Raw genomic sequence first — 16890 nt, forward strand, 5'->3', positions numbered from 1 at the left:
CCAGGCAGCCAGCTGGCCCCAGGAAGCCCCCTCTCGTTAATCCTTCCTGCCTGGGGTCTCAAGCATTCACAAACTGAAGGTGTTTGGTGCTTAGAGGGGTCAGGGCCTGGGAGCCAGGACTCCAGGGTTCAAGTGCCAGCTGTGCTGCCAACTCGACCCTGGCAAAGTCTCCACCCCTCTCCGGGCCTCAGTTTCCCCTCTGCACATGGGAAGGATATCCACTTCAGAGGTGCTGTGAAGGGTAACGGGCTTGGAGACTGGGAGCTGCCGAGGGGCTAGGGAAGAGCCGGGGGTTTTCTGTAATCCGCAGGCAGAGATCAGACTGACGATGCGGGTCTGAGCAGCCAAAGGGGGGAATTCAGGGAGGGAGGGACAGGATCTGTCCTCCCATCTCCCTCCCTAGACACGGCAGCACACAATACGCAGCCTCACTCACTGCCCACGAGGGCCAGGACACGCCTGCAGCCCTTGCTCGGACGCCGCCTGGCCTTGCAAAGCCTGCGACTGGAACTTTTAACACGTGAAGAGCAGGATTTGTCAGGACCACCTTAAAGACGTGAGAAGGCGGCAGCTCCTGCGTTGATCAAATCCGGATTGATTAGAGCCAAGCCACAGGGGAGCGATCACTGGGAGCGGAGCCGCCGTGCGCTGGAGACATTAAATGTTCCATCTGTCGCCGGCGTTCCTCACACTCTGATTAACGAACGAGAGGAGCGGTGCTCCCGGCGGCTCCAGGGAGCGGGTACTGCGGCACAGCTCGGGGACCCGCAGCCTGGGGCAGGGGAGGCTGGGGATAAGGAGTGCCCCCCTGGGGAGGAACTCTCCAGCGCTTCTCCTAAGGGTCATTCCGACGCGAAAGGAAAGGGGCGCGCTCGCTGCGATTCCCTGCCCATGGCTCCTGCTGCCAACCGGCGTCGACCCAGCCAGGAATTCCCAGAGCAGAACACGGGAAACCCCACGGGCAGGACTCAACGCAATCAGCCCCATGAGCCCTCCGCACGGGCCCTGATCCTGCAGCAAACTGCACGTGGGCAGGGCCCCCTGGTGTCCCCCTGCCTGCTGCACCTGGGGCCACGTAACGCCTGGCCCTGCCCAGCATTAGCCAAGAGAGGCTGCTCTGCGGTCGCCTGCTCTCCTTTGGGAACCCCTGCCCTCTGCAGTTCAAGGGGCCAGCAAAGTCCCCCCCCATGGCACGGCACGCGCCCCCCCCCTCCCCCACTGCATACATACTTCTCTCTCCTCAGCTGCAGCAACAAACAGGACAGTGCCTCTGGGTGCTCTGCAAAGGAAACCAAAGGCGCTTAGTTTATTCCTGACAGCTGGGGCCCACAGTCAATGCTGAGGGGCTGGCTGCAGGGATCAGGAACGAATGCCCAGGATCTGAGCAGACATGCCCACAGTTCCTGTCACCCGCCCCCGGGGCCCCTCATGGCGCCCGCCCACACAGCCTGTTCCACGCTCCCTGCCCCCACCACTGACACACTGCTCCTGCCGGGGGCGGCAGACGCCGCCGGGTGTGTAATTCTTGGCCCAGGGCAAAGCTGAGTCTTGTGCAGAGCTCCTGGGGGCTGCACGCTTCCTTCCCTGCATACGCACAGTGCCGGGCAGGGGAACAGGCTGGCTGGACCCAGCTGGGATTGGACCCCTGGGATTGTGGCGTGCGTGTGTCTGACACACGCAGGGCGCAGGCTGGCTGGCTGGACCCAGCAGGGATCGGACCCCCCGGGATTGTGGCGTGCGTGTGTGTGTGTGTCTGACACACGCAGGGCGCAGGCTGGCTGGCTGGACCCAGCTGGGATCGGACCCCCCAGGATTGTGGCGTGTGTGTGTGTGTGTCTGACACACGCAGGGCGCAGGCTGGCTGGCTGGACCCAGCTGGGATCGGACCCCCCCAGGATTGTGGCGTGTGTGTGTGTGTGTGTGTGTGTGTGTGTGTGTCTGACACACGCAGGGCGCAGGCCGGCTGGCTGGACCCAGCTGGGATCGGATCCCCCCGGGATTGTGGCGTGCGTGTGTGTCTGACACACGCAGGGCGCAGGCCGGCTGGCTGGACCCAGCTGGGATCGGACCCCCCGGGATTGTGGCGTGCGTGTGTGTCTGACACACGCAGGGCGCAGGCCGGCTGGCTGGACCCAGCTGGGATCGGACCCCCCGGGATTGTGGCGTGCGTGTGTGTCTGACACACGCAGGGCGCAGGCCGGCTGGCTGGGCCGTCTCACCTTTGTACTTGAGATGCTGCAGGATGGGAATGATGGTCTCCAGGGGAATGTTGTGTGCCAGGAAGAGCTGCCAGGTGCAGTACTGCTCAAACGTCTCCCAGTCCAGGCTCTGAACTAGAGGGGGAAGCAGAGCGCTCGTTAGGGGGCAGGGCGCTGCCCCGAGGCGGGGGAAACGGCTCCAGCAGGAGGCAGGGGCCTAGGACAAGCGTAAGCCACAGGGCAGAGATGTGACTGAGGGGGCTGCGTGCTGCAGGGAGGTCTCGCAGGGGGAGCGTGGGTGGTCTGTCTGTGCCATGCCCTGGCAGAGGGATCCAGGATGCCAGCAGCCAGTCTCAGAGGGAGGGAATGAATGGGGTCCTTTAATCCAGAGGCTTAGAGCATTGCTTGGCGCCTTCCGTTCAGTGCCAGGGCTGGAGCTAAACAGACCAGAGATTCCTCGTCAGGCACTTGCTGGGGGAACCGCTTACCCCTTCAGCGTCCCAGCCTGGACACTGGGCACTAGGGCTCTGCAAGCACTCCCAGCCGAGCGCATGAGGGCCCGGTGACGGTGCAGGCCGCAGAATAGCCAGGAGATCGGCCTGTGTCGTGCAATGATCTGCCTGCTGGCTGTGAGCCATGTGGGGCGCGTGTGAAACGTAATATTCAGCCGAGTGCAAGAAGGCCCCTTAAGCCGAGCGGTTTGGGCAGATCGTGCTGACCCCAGTCACTCAGGGGCAAAGCGCTCGCAAGAAGCATGAGGGTTAATTACAGGTGACAAAGGGGCTCGGACCCCTCAGGGGTGAGGCTGGGGCGCCCCTGGGACCAGGACATCCTGCTCCTGCAGTGATGAAGGAACAGTCTCAGCCTCCCAAGAAATCCAGCACCTAGCCCTGGGGCTGCGGCCTGGGCACGGGAGCCACCAGCTGGGCTACAGGCAAAGGCTGCAAGGGGGAGGTTCTGGGAACAGACAGTGTCCCAGCCCCAAACCCCAGCCCAGGGAAAGGAGGGTGGGACTGTTGGGCCCAGCATTTCTCTGCCCCCCAGGGGAGTGCCCCAGAGCCAGGGCACTCTGCCCCGAAGGGAGAGTGATTCCTTGGCCAGGGCCCTTCCAGCGGCTCAGGGGGCTCCGAGGAGCGAATGGGTGTGCGTGGGGGGTGAGGCCCGGATCCCGGCGGAGGGCTCAGAGCAGAGCCGCAGAACCACTAGAATACGTCTCTCAGCCACGGACTCAGTCTCAGCTTAACAGAGCGCAGGCTCAGGGACAACTCCCTCAGAGGGGAACACAAACCTGGGCTCCTCAACCCAGCAGACACAGGAGGGGAAGAACCAACGGCTGGAAGTCGAATCTAGTCCGATTCAGAGTCAAACTAAGGTGCAGTTTTTAACCAGGAAGGAGGGAGGGTAAATGCCCCAGCCAGGCAATCTGAAATCCAGAGGGGTGTTTTTCTGAGTGCTCTGCTCCAGGGCGCCCAGGAGTTAAGTCAGAGCAGTCCCCTGGCCTGTGCGGTACACACAGGTCAGACTGGATATGCACAGTGGCCCTGCTGGCCTTTCCAAACACCTTCGAGTCCTACAGCAAACACAAGGGAGACCCCAGATCCCAGTTCCCTGGCTTCACAGGAGCAGACCCTGACGTACAGGGTCAGATCACAGGGCCACCTCCGATCGTCTCCCACCACCTGTCAGCCTGACAGAGTTTTGACAGCTGCAGCTACCGTACCACAATGGAAAGCCTCGGCCGGGCACTACGAGCTTATCAGCTGCTAACATCACAGGGGGCAGACTGCTGTAAACAGGGCTAGCTGGGTCCAGGACACTCCGAGCACTGGCCCGGGACTGTGAGGGGACAGGCTGAGCCCCCTAGAGACCCCGCGGCTGAGCACGCACATGGAGATGGCAGAACTAGCGGAGGGGTTTTCTTTCCCTCCGTTCTCCCTGACGTTCCCCTGACAGCCTGTTGCAGGGAGAGAGACTGAATCGTGCCCATTGATCACAGCCCAGGCCTTTGATGGAGGGAGTGCCGAGCCGGTGCTAACAACTTGCCCCGTGCTGCTCAGCGTCTCCGGATTACCCCGTGTCTGGCGCTGCAAAGCATCTCAAGCCTGGTTAAACCCATTAGCGCTGCTCACAGCTCAGCTCAAACAACTAATCCCACGAGCCCGCTCGGGGCAGTGACCCTTTAAGCAGCGCCACTAAGACGACATGGATCAGAGGAGGAAACGCCAATCTCCAGGCAACTGGTGCCATGGTCCCCACCCAGGGAGCATCCCCATCGCTTTAGTCCAGGTCAACGTGTCCTCGTGCTGCCTTCGGGTCCAGCTGGAGCTCCCGGCATTGCCCGCCCATGGTCCTGATCTGTGAGCAGGCCCTCTCAGCTGGGAAGTGGACTCAGCGCTGCCAGGGCCGGGGCTTTTGCAAGGAGCAGGAGCATGCCATTCCAGCGACCTGCAGGGAGTGCCAGACGCCGGCAGCAGTGCCACCCACGAGGGTCTGACAGCACTAAGGGAGAAAGCCGCCCTCTCCTTGGCCCCGAGAGCATGGCACTGGCCAGCCACGTCTCCATTACGCACTGCTGAGTGGCAGCCGATTTACAGGCTCCTCCTGGCAGGTGCTTGAGAAACAACAGCCCCACCTGTCCGTGCACAGGGCACCCTTCCCTGTCTAGCCAGGAGCAGAGCCTCGGGGGGTGCATTGCTGGAGCGGCTACCTAGGAAGCAGGGAGACGTCAGTGGAACTGCCCCAGCACGGTCCGAGCCCTGGCCGGCATCACCAGTCCGAAAGAGGCCCAGGAAAGCTCACAAGGCCAAAGGTGCTGCCCGGTGCCCAGATCCCACAGGGCTGGGCATGAGAGAGACAGTGTGTGGACTCCCCTATTGACATCGCCCGGGGCATCGGAAGGAGCCCCAGGCTGGCTCAGCTCCTGGGGGTCATGGGAAGGCGGCGAGAGGTTTTGTCAGCCCAGAGTCTAAAGCAGCTGGGAGAAGAGGTCTCCGCTCTGCCCAGCTGGAGGCCAGAGTCCGCGCACGAGACAAGCGGCTGCTGGTGACTGCTTAAGCTGCATCCATGTTCACCTCCCAAATACTGGCACCCTACCTCCCCCCACCCCATACGGCCACGCCCCCCGCCCCATACGGCCACGCCCCCCACCCGAGGGGGTCCTACTCACTCAGGATGTTGAGCACCGAATCTTTTCGGAACATCACCAGGTTCCCCATCATGACGTGACACACCAGCTCCTGCAGCTGGAAAGCAGAGCACAGCAGGGTAAGTGCAGGAAGGCCGGGAGCTGGGTGGGGGTTCAAAGAGCCAGAGTGCTATGGGGGGGGGGGGGGGGGCGGAGGCCAGCAGGATGTTAACCCGTGAGTGCTGGGACTTCCCGCCAGCAGCAGGCGGTGCTCGCCCCGGGCAGGCTCAGCCAGCGCTCACGCAGCACCGCGAGCGGCCCACCATCAGCCCCGGCCTTACAGAGACGAGCCCTGGAGAGCCCAGGCGGCGGAGGAGCCGCAGTCCCAGCACGGCCTGTCTGGCACACACGAGCGGGCTCCCGGCGAAAACAGGGATCCAGGCGAGCGCGACGGAAACCTTCCCGAGCGCAGGTGGCTCGTAAATCAGAGCCGTTCTAGGCAGCTCCATGGGCTCACACCTCAACCCCAGGCGGCGCAGAGACAAGGGAGCCGGCCTGCTGCATAGGCCGGACTGGGGTGAGGGGGAGGGAATGAGACCCACAGCTGGACCCCAGGGCACGGCAGGAATCAATCTGACAAGGGCTGGGTCGCTGCTAGGCGCAGACAGAGAGAAGCTCCAGCCCAGCACAAGGGGCCACACGGACCCCGCCCATTTCGTCTGCAGCAGGGACCCAGGGGAACACTCGCCCCCAAGCAGATGGGCAGAGCCTGGAACCTCTCCCTACGCCTCAACCCTTGCTCCTGAAGCCCCTTCTCCTCGCCCCCGACTCCCGCGCGATTGCTTGGCTCTGCACAGCGGTCCGGCACAACTGCTCTCCAAAGGGCTGCAGCTTGGGAGGAGACACTGGCCCCTGCGGCTGGTTGCAGCCGTGGCCCTGGGGCCTCCTAGGAGAGCCAAGAGCACCCCCGCCTCTCCCAGCCTGCCCCTTGCTGCATTCGTGTCTGCCCCCGTCGGTCGGGTTACGACGCCCCGTCGGCTTGGAGGTTTGCTCCGTGCTGAGTTCCGGGAGGGAGAGGCCAGGGCTGCCTTTGCAGGCAGGTTGGGCCGCCCAGGGACTGCAGGGAAACAGATGAAGGGAGCAGGGAAGAATAAGAGGAAGGGACGAACGAATCGCACAAGGGAGGGGAGAGGAAATGCGACCGCTATGTGCTGGGAAAACTGGGCTGTGCTTTGCAGACAGCGACGGAGCCCACGAGCCGCCACAGGAGGGTCGGGCACCATGACTCAAGCCTTTCCCATACCTCATACCATCTAGCTGCCTGCCAAGCAAAACTCCCTGGCCGAAGCGCCAGCCTTGCTGCAGCTGGGAAAGGCCGGGCCGGCCGGGAAAGCAGCTACCGAGCCATTTTGAAAACTCAGCTGATGTATAACTAGGGCAAGTTCCAGGGTTATCAGCAGATCGCGCTCCAGATGCGCCCAGACAGCAGAAGTATTCAGCGCCTGGCTCTCCCCACCTCCCTCCCACGGACTATTTTTGGGTTCCTCTGAACTGATGTCATGGCAACTCCTGAGCGTTGCTGCTGGGAGAGGGTCTCCAAGGGCGAGCACGGCCCGAGCCCAAACCCAACATAATGGGCTCCCCTGGAGGGATGGTCTCCCAGCAGCACTGTCCCCCCAGTGCTGCTGCATGGGACCCGAGTTGAGTCACTCGAGTCGGTTCCCATCTCCCGGCCGAGTACTGCTCAGCCTGCATTGGAAGGGGTGTGGCAGCAGGAGGTGGCAGGGATGCAGACCACGCTGCCTGGGCTACATCCAGGTGGCGGCGAGGGGAAGGAGCGGCAGGTTGGGGGGACCCTGACCCAAGGCTACGTCGACCTCTCTCTGGGGTGCAGAAACCTCCTGGCATCTGCAGCACAAGCTTGTGTGCCGGCGCCTCAGTTCTGCGGGGTGAGAGCCGCCTCCTCCTCACGCAGCATTCGCCAGCCAAGCGGGGGTCCCACTGCCTGCCGCTCCCAGCGCTAGGAAGGGCTGGTTGGGGTGCCACATTTCCCAGGGCTCCCATGGGATCTATGGGAGGCTTCCAACATCTCGCCCCTTTGGGGGACTTCCCTTTGCCCAGCTCCGCGGCAGCCTTCTCCTCCCGCCCCCTTGCCTGCCGTTCCCACATAGCTGCAGCTCACCAGGGCTCAGAACATATCCAGCCAAATCCCTCTCCACGCTCCCACCCCCGCCTCCCCGCAGCAGTGCCAGGCCTTTACAATCCCTTGAAGGCCGTGGCTTGGATTTAACAGACCGACCCTGCACGCTGCGGCCCAGCCCCTGGGGGAATGAGGCAGCCCCGTGGATTTAGAACGGCTGCTGCACAGCCCGACAACGAAGGGGTGCAAACGGCTCCCCGGGAGATGGCAGCTGGCTCTGAGAATGGCACATCCCGCCCTGCCTCTCTGCAGCTCCAAGCCGAGCTCAGCCCAAGTGCTCCTGGTACAGACAAATGCTGCCCCTCCCTGCGGCGCAGAGCCCCCGCTCCTACCTGGGCCGAGTCTATGACGGCGACGATCATGTTCAGCAGCTCCCCGCTCCGGAGGGTCTCGTCGGGGAACTGAAAGAGTTGCAAGCAGAGCAGGGGCTCAGGGAGAAGCGGACTTGGAGCTTTGAGAGCAGCAGGGGGAGAGATCACCCCTGTCGCAGTTACCCCACATTCGTGCCCTGCAGTCAGCTGTGCTGGACGTTGCTCCTGCACTGACCAGCCGCTGACTGGACCTGCATGAAACTCCTGGGGGCCTGGCTGGCTCACAGGTCGCACCCCGATTCACGGCAGCATCGCCCCACCTTGCACCCAGGGGAGAACGCTGCCTGCAGCCCACCCTGAGCAGAGCAGGGGGCACCCCAGGCGGGGATGGGCAGCAGAATGGGGTTAGCAAAGCAGCAGGGCAGGGCTGAGAGACAAGCTGATCCTTTTGCCCGGGTTTGCAAGGAATGGGAAGCAGGTGGGTTCACTCAGCACTAAATCCTGCAAGCCAGGCCCTGGTCGGTCGGGAGAGCACAGAGCCTGCAGAGCATGGCTCAGAGGGGCTCTCCCAAGGAGACGCGAACGTCAACACTGGCCGCGCTGACCCGAGCAGACGTGCAGCTGCTTGGGGAAATCAGCTGGGCCAGAGGCGTCTCGTTAAGCCCCACGTCTGCTAGTGTCACAGCCCTTCGTTTGCTCGAGAGCTCCCAGGCGGCGTGTTGGTGGGAAAACAGACCAAGAGGAAAGGGCAGAAGGCTGGTGGCAGCAAGTGATCCCGGCGCGGTTCAGAGGCCGCTGTGCCCGAGCGGCGCTGGCCACGCGCCTCTCCGGAGGGGAATGGGTCTGAGCCCAGGGTGGACGGGGCCTGAAGATCTGAGCAGACGCTCTGGGGCAGAGGATTCACACGAGGGGTTCCTTGGTTGCCATCACAAGCAGGGGGCCCCTTTCTGAGCATGCTGGGGGAGGGGCGCTACATAGCTAAATGACGGAGGGACAAGACCCCTCCCCGAGGTTTGTTATTTTCCATATTTTTCCCTCCTCTCCCGTGGCCACATTTCCCCCCCATTTCCCCCCAATTCACGCCCCTTTCTCCACAGAACAGCGTGGGCAGGACTCTCCCGAGGCTGGTCCCTTCCTAACGCCCAGCAGATGTTCCTGACCTGTCAGCCAGCGGGGGGCCGAGCAGCGTGTTCCTCCCAGGGAATTCGAACGCACACTCAAAGAATGTGACCCGTGTCCGTTTCAGTGTGTCAAGTTACCCCGCCGAGTGCTAAGCCAGAGCTCCCTGCAGCACTGGAGCAGGACGCTGGGCGGATTCCAGCCCTGTGGTTTCTCACCCTCTGGCCCTCCGCTCCCTGGGATCAGCTCAAATGAATTACTGCAGCCTCCTCAGAGTCGAGGGATTGGAGCCAAGAGCCAAACCCCCATCATCACCCTGGCAGGGAAGAGGTGACGGCTGTGCTGGCCAAGCCTGGGATGAGCTGTGTGAACCAAGCCAGAGCCCCCATCTAGCTAGAAGTAACAGCTTGGCGCTCCCCCAGCCGAACACCCCCAATCACTGCGCCCCACAAGCCCAGCGATGATGCCTGCTTAGAACCACAAGCTGGCTGATAGCGAGGACATGGGGACAGGCCAGGAGAAAACTCGCTCATTGTGTTCAGAGCGAAGAGAAAGTCGAGGCCAGTGCCTGAAGAGTGCACTAGAGATTGTGCGACAGGGGCCAGCCAGGGGGCCAAGGACTCGCAGCTTGGCAGACTTGGTTGGGAAGGGCCAAGGAGGGAAGTGAGCCTCCCTAACTAGCTTCCACTTCTACAGCACCTTTCACCCGCCCCACTCGCAAACCTTGTAAGCAAGCGATTTACCCGGTGCTGAAATGCAGCCACTTCTGGGGCGTACCGTGGCAGCTGCTAACAGCCAAACAACGCAGAGTAAGAAAGGAAGTGCAGAACAGAACTGTGTCTAATTGGAAAGATTAGGGGAGTGCAACATTAACACCCTGATACCTGCAAAAAGCACCAGGGGATTTCACGCACCCGGGCGCGGTCAGGACTCTGACGGAAGGTCTAGCGCCCTGCAGGAGCAGAGCCCTCTCGCTGCGCCGGGGGTGGGTCTGCAATTGAGAGAAGACCATTCCCCACCGACTTGCCAGCGCCTCTGCCTGCAGCCCCTATCCAAGCACCCGGCAGAGGAATTATCCTGCGTGGCCCAGGGCTGCCTTGGCCCCGCTGACCTAACAAGATCCTAGCTCAGGACACCTCACGCCCCTGAGCTGACCGGAGACCTTGGGGGCCCCTGCCCGGCCTGGGTTCTCACCTCGGTGTAGATGGAGGGGGTGAGGTAACAGAGCAGCCGCACGTCGTCCTCCTGGCAGGCCTTCATGTCCATCATCAGGCAGGTGTGCAGGTCCCCCAGCTGCGTGGCCTGGGCAAACGACTCGTACAGGTTCATCTTCCCTGCTGCTGCTTTGCTAGAGGGGCCACAGGGCGACATGAGCGAGTGCCCCGGGGAGTGGACCCCGGGGAGGGATTCTGTCTGACTGCTGCTCGGGGCTGGGCGAGGAGCAGCTCGACTCAGCCGCCTGCCGAGGGAGCTTAGCCCCAGCCTGACAGCCCCCCAGAAGGCTCTGCCTACGGACGGGGCTGCTCAGCGGGGGCTGGGGTGGGCGGGAAGGAAGGATGAACCAAACACGAGCTGAACTGCGAAGACAAGAAGCCCCTGCAGCCGCATGGCTGGGCGGGAATCCCGCAGCGCGCTCCCCGGGTGACAGCAGGATCGCTTAGCGAGAGCCGCCCGCACAGCCCTCCTGGCCGGGTCAGCGCTCAGGTCCATGACGGACGCAGCCTGCCTCTGACCCGCCTACCCCGCCTAGCCGCCCCTACCTTGCTTTCAGGTAGTAGAGAAGGTGGTAGCCAATCTTGGGCTGTTTCTGATAGAGCTCAGACAAGAGATCCAGCAGCAGAGAGAAACTGCTGTTGTCTTCCTGCATCTGGCAGAGGTTCCTGGAAGGGGGTGGGAGGAGAACAGGGACATTCAGATGGGAGAGAACTGTGCAGAGTGCGAGGGGTCCCCTGTGCAGCCGGCGCAGGGAACCCCGATTCCTGGTCCTGCACGGTCCACAGGGCTGATTGGACAGGGGATGTCTTACCCCGCTAGGACAGTGCCCCCCCCGAGGAAGGCTGCGGACATGCAGCACAGCGCCTGGGGAGACTTGGGCGAGGCCTGACTCGTGGGAAGAGTCTGATGTTGTGCAGAGCAGGAGGAGCTGGGATTTCAAGGCCTTGTTTGAAAACTCCTCCCTAAACAGGATCCACGGAGCTAAATTCCTCCCGTGGGGAAGGGCTGAGGGGAAGCGAGGGGGCCCGAGACTCCACAGCGCTCACCCCCCGCCCCCAGAAGTCCCCACTCAGAGGGAAAGGGCTATTAAGACACAGCTCCAAGAGCCAGGAATCCCCGGGCTGGCGTCACTGCAGCTTAATGGGGCATTTTAAACAGCAGGTAACTGGTGCAGACCCAGCCTTGGGTCAGCAGTGGCCCAGGACATCGCCACTGTCCAGCCGCCATTTGGGGCCGTGGGGAGTGAGCTGGGGGCTTGGCGCACACACGGCCACGCAGCATCCTCTTGTGGGTGCCTCTGCATGGCCTTCTGCAGACAGCGCCTGGAGCTGTCCTGGCCTGAGCACACACAGCAGGAAATCCCAACGGTCCTGGGATACAAGGGGGCAGAGAGCAGCAGCGACCGTATTAAACCCAGCTGTGCAGAGTTCAGCTAGAATGGTGGGAGACACCAGAGAAAACCCCAACCAGGGTCAGTTAAAGCTCAGAAAGACTCACCTAAATATTAGGTAAAGCGGCTTCCCCACCGATTCCTCCAGAGACCTGCGTGGAAAGCGCATCGTCAGCCGGGCGGCCATGACAGCTTGGCAACGGTCATCTGGGGCTAGAGGAAGCTAACGGTCTAATACACTGCCCTTCAAGAGCACCGCACTGCCCTCCCCAGCATTCAGGGTCTGACCGGCAGCACCCCGGGTAGTGGGGTAACCCCCATCGAACGGGCACAGATGGGGGGTGCAAGAGGCCACTGGCAGAATGGGGAATAGAACCCAGGAGTCCTGACTCCTACAACCAGGGGGAAGACTAGGAATTACGGGCTCAGCCTAGGAGGTGCCAGGTGGGGTCCTTGGATCTGGGGTCTCCAGGCAGCAAGGGGGGGCTCCCAGTGGCGTGGCGCTAGCTGCCACCCGTTGCTCATGCTAAGCAGCGTGGTGGGGGGTGGTATGCGGTGCACTGGGGAGAACGGTCTCATTCAAGCCCTGGGTGCTGCAGCTGTCTGCTCTGGCTTTCTGCCGTTCGTGACAGCTCTGGTGGTGCACGCTGGGCCAGATGCCGACGGGGTTTCCTCTGCTCCGTGAAGCTGGGGCCTGCGGAGCAGTCACAGGGAGCAGAGGAAGTTGTAGTGGGAAAAACCCAACGGCCAGCGCGAAAGGATGAGACAGAGAAAAATAAATCCGTACTCCTCTGTGATTTCTTCTGGCAAGACCTCCCCGCGGAAGTGAGCCTTAAATAGCTCCTGCAGGCAGGACGCGAGGACGGATAACTGCTCGGAGTCAAAGTCCTCCTGGGGGAAAGAAAGGCGGGAAAAGAGAAAGTCACTTAAACGAAGCGCGATCTCCGATCGTCACCCACCAGCTCAGGTCCAGTCGCAAGGGGCAGGGTGAGGGCCTGGCACTGCTGTCCATGGCAAGACACATGCGAGTGCCACCAGATCCATCCTGTTGCTACAGCACGGCGACAAGAGCCAGCTGTCCGAGCTGGTTACCAGTGAGACGAGCCCCTACCAGACGCCTGGGTCTGCAGCACTTCACAATCGCCACGAGACACTCAGCCACTAATGGCTGGTAATTCAGGGCGACTGGAGACGGAGCCACACAGCAGGCAAGCGTACTCTACTCCTGCGTGGGCTCAGCACACGGGGCTCTCGAACGCAGCCCCCGAGGACACACGCAGCCTGGAGATGCCGCAGTGGGCACTGGCATGGAGCCCCGTGTGCTGCCCCATTTGGGACATGCTAGGTTCCTGGCAAGTGGCCAGCATGACCCCCAGCTGGCAGAGCATGGCTGAAGCCCCTCAGGAGCTCCTTTGGGCTCTCACCCTGACGTGTGCCCCAGCCCAGCGCTATCAAAGCAGGGGGAATCTGTCATTTGGACACTTGAGATAAGCAAAACTGACAGGCCGCCCCCTTGGCTCACTGCCCAGGGGCACTCGCCACAGCTAGCATTCAGGGTGGTAAATACGTCACTCAGACTGCCAGCGCGCCCCTCCTCAGAGCATCTGGGCACCAGGCTGCCCACCCTCACCTCCCCCATGCAGTAATAATCCCCCCAGCCTCTGGCAGCGTGCCTGGGCACCCCACGGGCGTGCTTCCCCCACAGGATGGTGCTGCTTCCAGGAGGTGTTTGCTTAGTCACATTTCTAAGTGGAAACGTGAGTGCTTGGATCACGGAGAGCCACCTCCGAGCCCCCCCCAGCCACTCTCATGTCACCCAGCCTGAGGCAGGAGCGTCGCGTCCGGCTCTGGGCAGCTACCTCCAGGACTTGATCCACAATTTCCTGCATGACCTCACACTGGGCTTCCGTATCGCTGCAGCACAAAAACAAGAGGCAATCCAAGTTACAGCGGGAGATAGCGAGAGCGGAGACAATGGTGCTTTGTACCCAGCCGGCTCTGCGCAGGGGCCCAAAGGACCCCAGAGCTGGAAGGGGGAGTTTCAGAGGCCCTGCTTCGCACTGCTCCGGCACGGGCAGGGAGGCAGGCAGGCCTACAAGCGCACACTGCAGAGAACATGCTACATTGCTACAAAAGCATTCTGCACACTTTATGGAAAGGCAAACAATCGAGCTGACTAACAGCGTAAGATTAAATGCACTTAAAGCTGCCAGTGAGATCAGTGCACCGTGCTGGGGTCTGGGAAGCAAAGAGCTTCGTCAGCCTGCTTGAGATGGAGCTAATTCCAAGGTCGCTGAGGTCAAAAGGGAGGACAGAGCATTCTGCAGGGCGTGGGGACAGAGAGCTATCGGGACCCTGACTGGCCAGTATCTGCAGCGATTGTGGAGCAATGCCCCCAGCGGCCAGCAGGCCCAGCTAACCAGGTGTCGCGGAGTGTTGGGGGACACAAGGCCCTGCACCCCCCGGCTTCCTGCGATTCACCAGGACTCTCAGCCAGCCAGTAAAGTAGAAGGTTTATTTAGACGACAGGAACACAGTCCAAGACAGGTCTTGCAGGCACAGACAACAGGACACCCCCCCCCCCCAATTAGGTGCATCTTGGGGTCCCAGGGGCACCACAGCCCCCTGGGGGGAAGGTCAGAGCCCCGTCTGCCTGCTAGCCATTCCACCAGCCAGCTCCTGAAACTCTCCCCCCAGACTTTTTTTTAGTTTCCCCGGGCAAAGGTGTCACCTGGTCTCTAACCCCTTCCTGGGTTCTCATGTTACATGCTCAGGTATTCTCCCTCACGGCCAGTCTCCCATCCCCCAGTGCAGACCGGCCCAGCCACACTCCCCTGCCTTCCCAGCCACACTCCCCACTCAGCATTCAAAGACCACATTAACAACAGTCCCAGTTTGTCACACCAGGGAAAATCAAATCTCCCACCATGGCGCCTCATCTGCATGGAGGATTGCGCTGCCTGCCCCGGCTATCCTGCAGCTGTTGGGACACGTGGGCAGGGGGGATAAACCCAGGCCCTGTGAGGCACTAGCCAGCTCCCAAGGGGCACCAAGGATTGGGTGTGGCCCTGGAGATGGGGCAGGCTCCAGGCACAAGAGGAGAGCGTGGGAAGGCTTCCCCTGCGCTGTTGAGGCTGCCCCTGTTCGGGGGACAGAGACTCCGGGGTTCTCAGCCAAAATCCCTTGCGGCGTCCCACAGAGAGCGGCTCCGAGGCGGTTGCTCTGATATGCCTGGACAGGACCCCAGTGCCTGAGGGAGACCCCCGATAAAAGACACAGCTCACGGACTTGACCCCCACACCTCCTTCGGACAAGCCCTCCTTCGCAGGGCTTTTGGTGCAAGTGTCTGCAGCGTTGCCTTGACAGCGCTGGAGCATCCACACGCTGCTGCATGTTGAGACCCACAGAACAGAGAGCGACTGGCCAAGACCAACCTGCCCTTCTGCAGTAACAGGACTTTATCCTTCAAAGACTCGTCCAGCTGGTCCAGGAAAGGGGTGATGTCAACGGGCTCCTCAACGATGGTTTCTTTGATTGGATGGAACCTGAATTCCCTCTTCTTCCCTGCAGTGGAGAAAACAACTGAGGCTCAACTGAGCTGCCTGCGTGACGGGGCCTGGAACGTGCTGGCACCACCGCAAATCCGAGCCACCAGCCAGACCCAACGGAAACCACTGCGCCACCCCTGTGCTCAGCGCGGCACCGCTGGGTACAGGAGCACGCCACATTCAGCAGCCCGGTTTCCCGGCTCCACAGCCCCAGACGTGTGGGGTACGAGGTGGGACCTGGATCCCAAGTTCGGAGGCATTCAGGGCTGGGGCTCTGGGTCAGGCCCATCCCCCAATATTGGCACTCTGCCGGTTATCCAGAGACCCCCAAGTGCTTTACTAAGTCAGAAGCCTCACAATCCCATGGGTAGGTTGTGACGAACTGGGACTGTTCTTACTGTGGTCTTTAAATGCTGACAGGGGAGTGTGGCTAGGATAGTCTGCATTGGGGGATGGGAGACTGACCCACGGAGAATACCTGAGCGTGTAACATGAGAACCCAGGAAGGGGTTAGAGGCCAGGTGACACCTTTGCCCGGGGAAACTGAACAAAGGCTGTGGGAGGGGTGGCTGAAGAGAGGGTTTTCGGGAGCTGGCTGGTGATATGGCTGGGAGGCAGATGGGGCTCTGACCTCCCAAGGGAGCTGGGGCGTCCTGGGACCCCCAAATGGACCTAACTAAGGGGGGTCCTGTTGTCTGTGCCTGCAAGACCTGTCTTGGACTGTATTCCTATTGTCTAAATAAACCTTCTGCTTTACTGGCTGGCTGAGAGTCATGGTGAATTGCAGGAAGCCGGGGGTGCAGGGCCCTGAGTCCCCCACACTCCGTGACATAGGTAAAGGGGAGTGCTCAGAGACTGGCAAACTGAGGTATCCCGGCTGCCTTCTACACCCGTCCCCAGTCCAGCAATGTGCCCCAAGTCACAGTGCGCAGCAGGGGCGGGAGGGACAGAGCCCAGGACTCCCAGCGTCCTGCTCTGATCACCGAAGGGCGCCGTAGAGATGGTGCATCATGGAGCTGTGAGGCTCAGATTGTCCAAGGTAACTGATCGCACTTTCAAGCTTCCTGTGTGTGGGGATTTGGGGCCGGCAGGCCCAGCGCTCTGCAGGGCACCAGCCTGCAGCTCTGCAGACAGCAACCCGCTCATGCTCAGGCTGGGCTGCCCCACCCCACCACATCCCTCTAATCAGAGCGCTGGGGAGACTACAGAGCTGTTCCATCAACGGCCAGCTGAAGAAATGATCCCAGGTGCCTGCAGCTTCTGAGAGCAGCAATTCTGGCCTCCAACAGACCAGCCAGCCCCATGGCCCCAGTCCAGATTCCCAGAGAGGCCTGCTGTGAGCGTAACGAAAACCAAATGTGCCAGCAGTTGTAGGGGCCGGAGAGGGCTGCCTGAGAAAAGAGCGAGCCCGTTCCCAAGCCAGCCATCCTGGGGTGGCCAGGGGTTCCCCAGCCAGCAGCGCACCACGGCTCGGCCTAGCCTGGTTCCCATTTCGGCGGGAGACTCAGACCCCAGGAGCCCGGGCCCACGTGACCTTCCCCGGCGCTTGCAGGGGTCAGCTTCCCGGCACCGGTTAATGACTGCAGAGCGCTCGGTAAATGCCCAGGGCCCCCTGCCCTGTTTGCAGGAGCAGATTTGCCCCTGGCTCAGCGACTGCTGTTTGCAGGGAGAAGAGGCTTTCTGGGAACTGCTCATGGCTTGTTCTCTGGGGCCCGGTCACTAGGAAGGAAAGGAGGCAGTGAGCGCGCAGAGAGGCAAGAGGCCGCTAATTGCGCTGGGTAGATA

The 16890-nt window shown here is 61.8% G+C and overlaps 1 protein-coding gene across 1 annotated transcript in view; it reads right to left on the reverse strand.

The window, feature by feature from the left end:
* Positions 1-16890, reverse strand: part of INTS3 (integrator complex subunit 3) — a 66215-nt gene that overhangs the window by 9680 nt on the left and 39645 nt on the right. The window contains exons 16-25 of the mRNA XM_065420141.1: positions 14992-15121; positions 13417-13471; positions 12345-12448; positions 11665-11709; positions 10713-10832; positions 10147-10300; positions 7855-7923; positions 5365-5440; positions 2220-2333; positions 1231-1279 (exon numbers count right to left, since the gene is read on the reverse strand). Coding sequence (XP_065276213.1) covers positions 1231-1279; positions 2220-2333; positions 5365-5440; positions 7855-7923; positions 10147-10300; positions 10713-10832; positions 11665-11709; positions 12345-12448; positions 13417-13471; positions 14992-15121 — 916 coding nt within the window. The remainder of the gene's footprint in view (positions 1-1230; positions 1280-2219; positions 2334-5364; positions 5441-7854; positions 7924-10146; positions 10301-10712; positions 10833-11664; positions 11710-12344; positions 12449-13416; positions 13472-14991; positions 15122-16890) is intronic.

This window comes from Emys orbicularis, chromosome 20 (genome assembly GCF_028017835.1).
Source record: "Emys orbicularis isolate rEmyOrb1 chromosome 20, rEmyOrb1.hap1, whole genome shotgun sequence".
Lineage (NCBI taxonomy): Eukaryota > Metazoa > Chordata > Testudines > Emydidae > Emys > Emys orbicularis.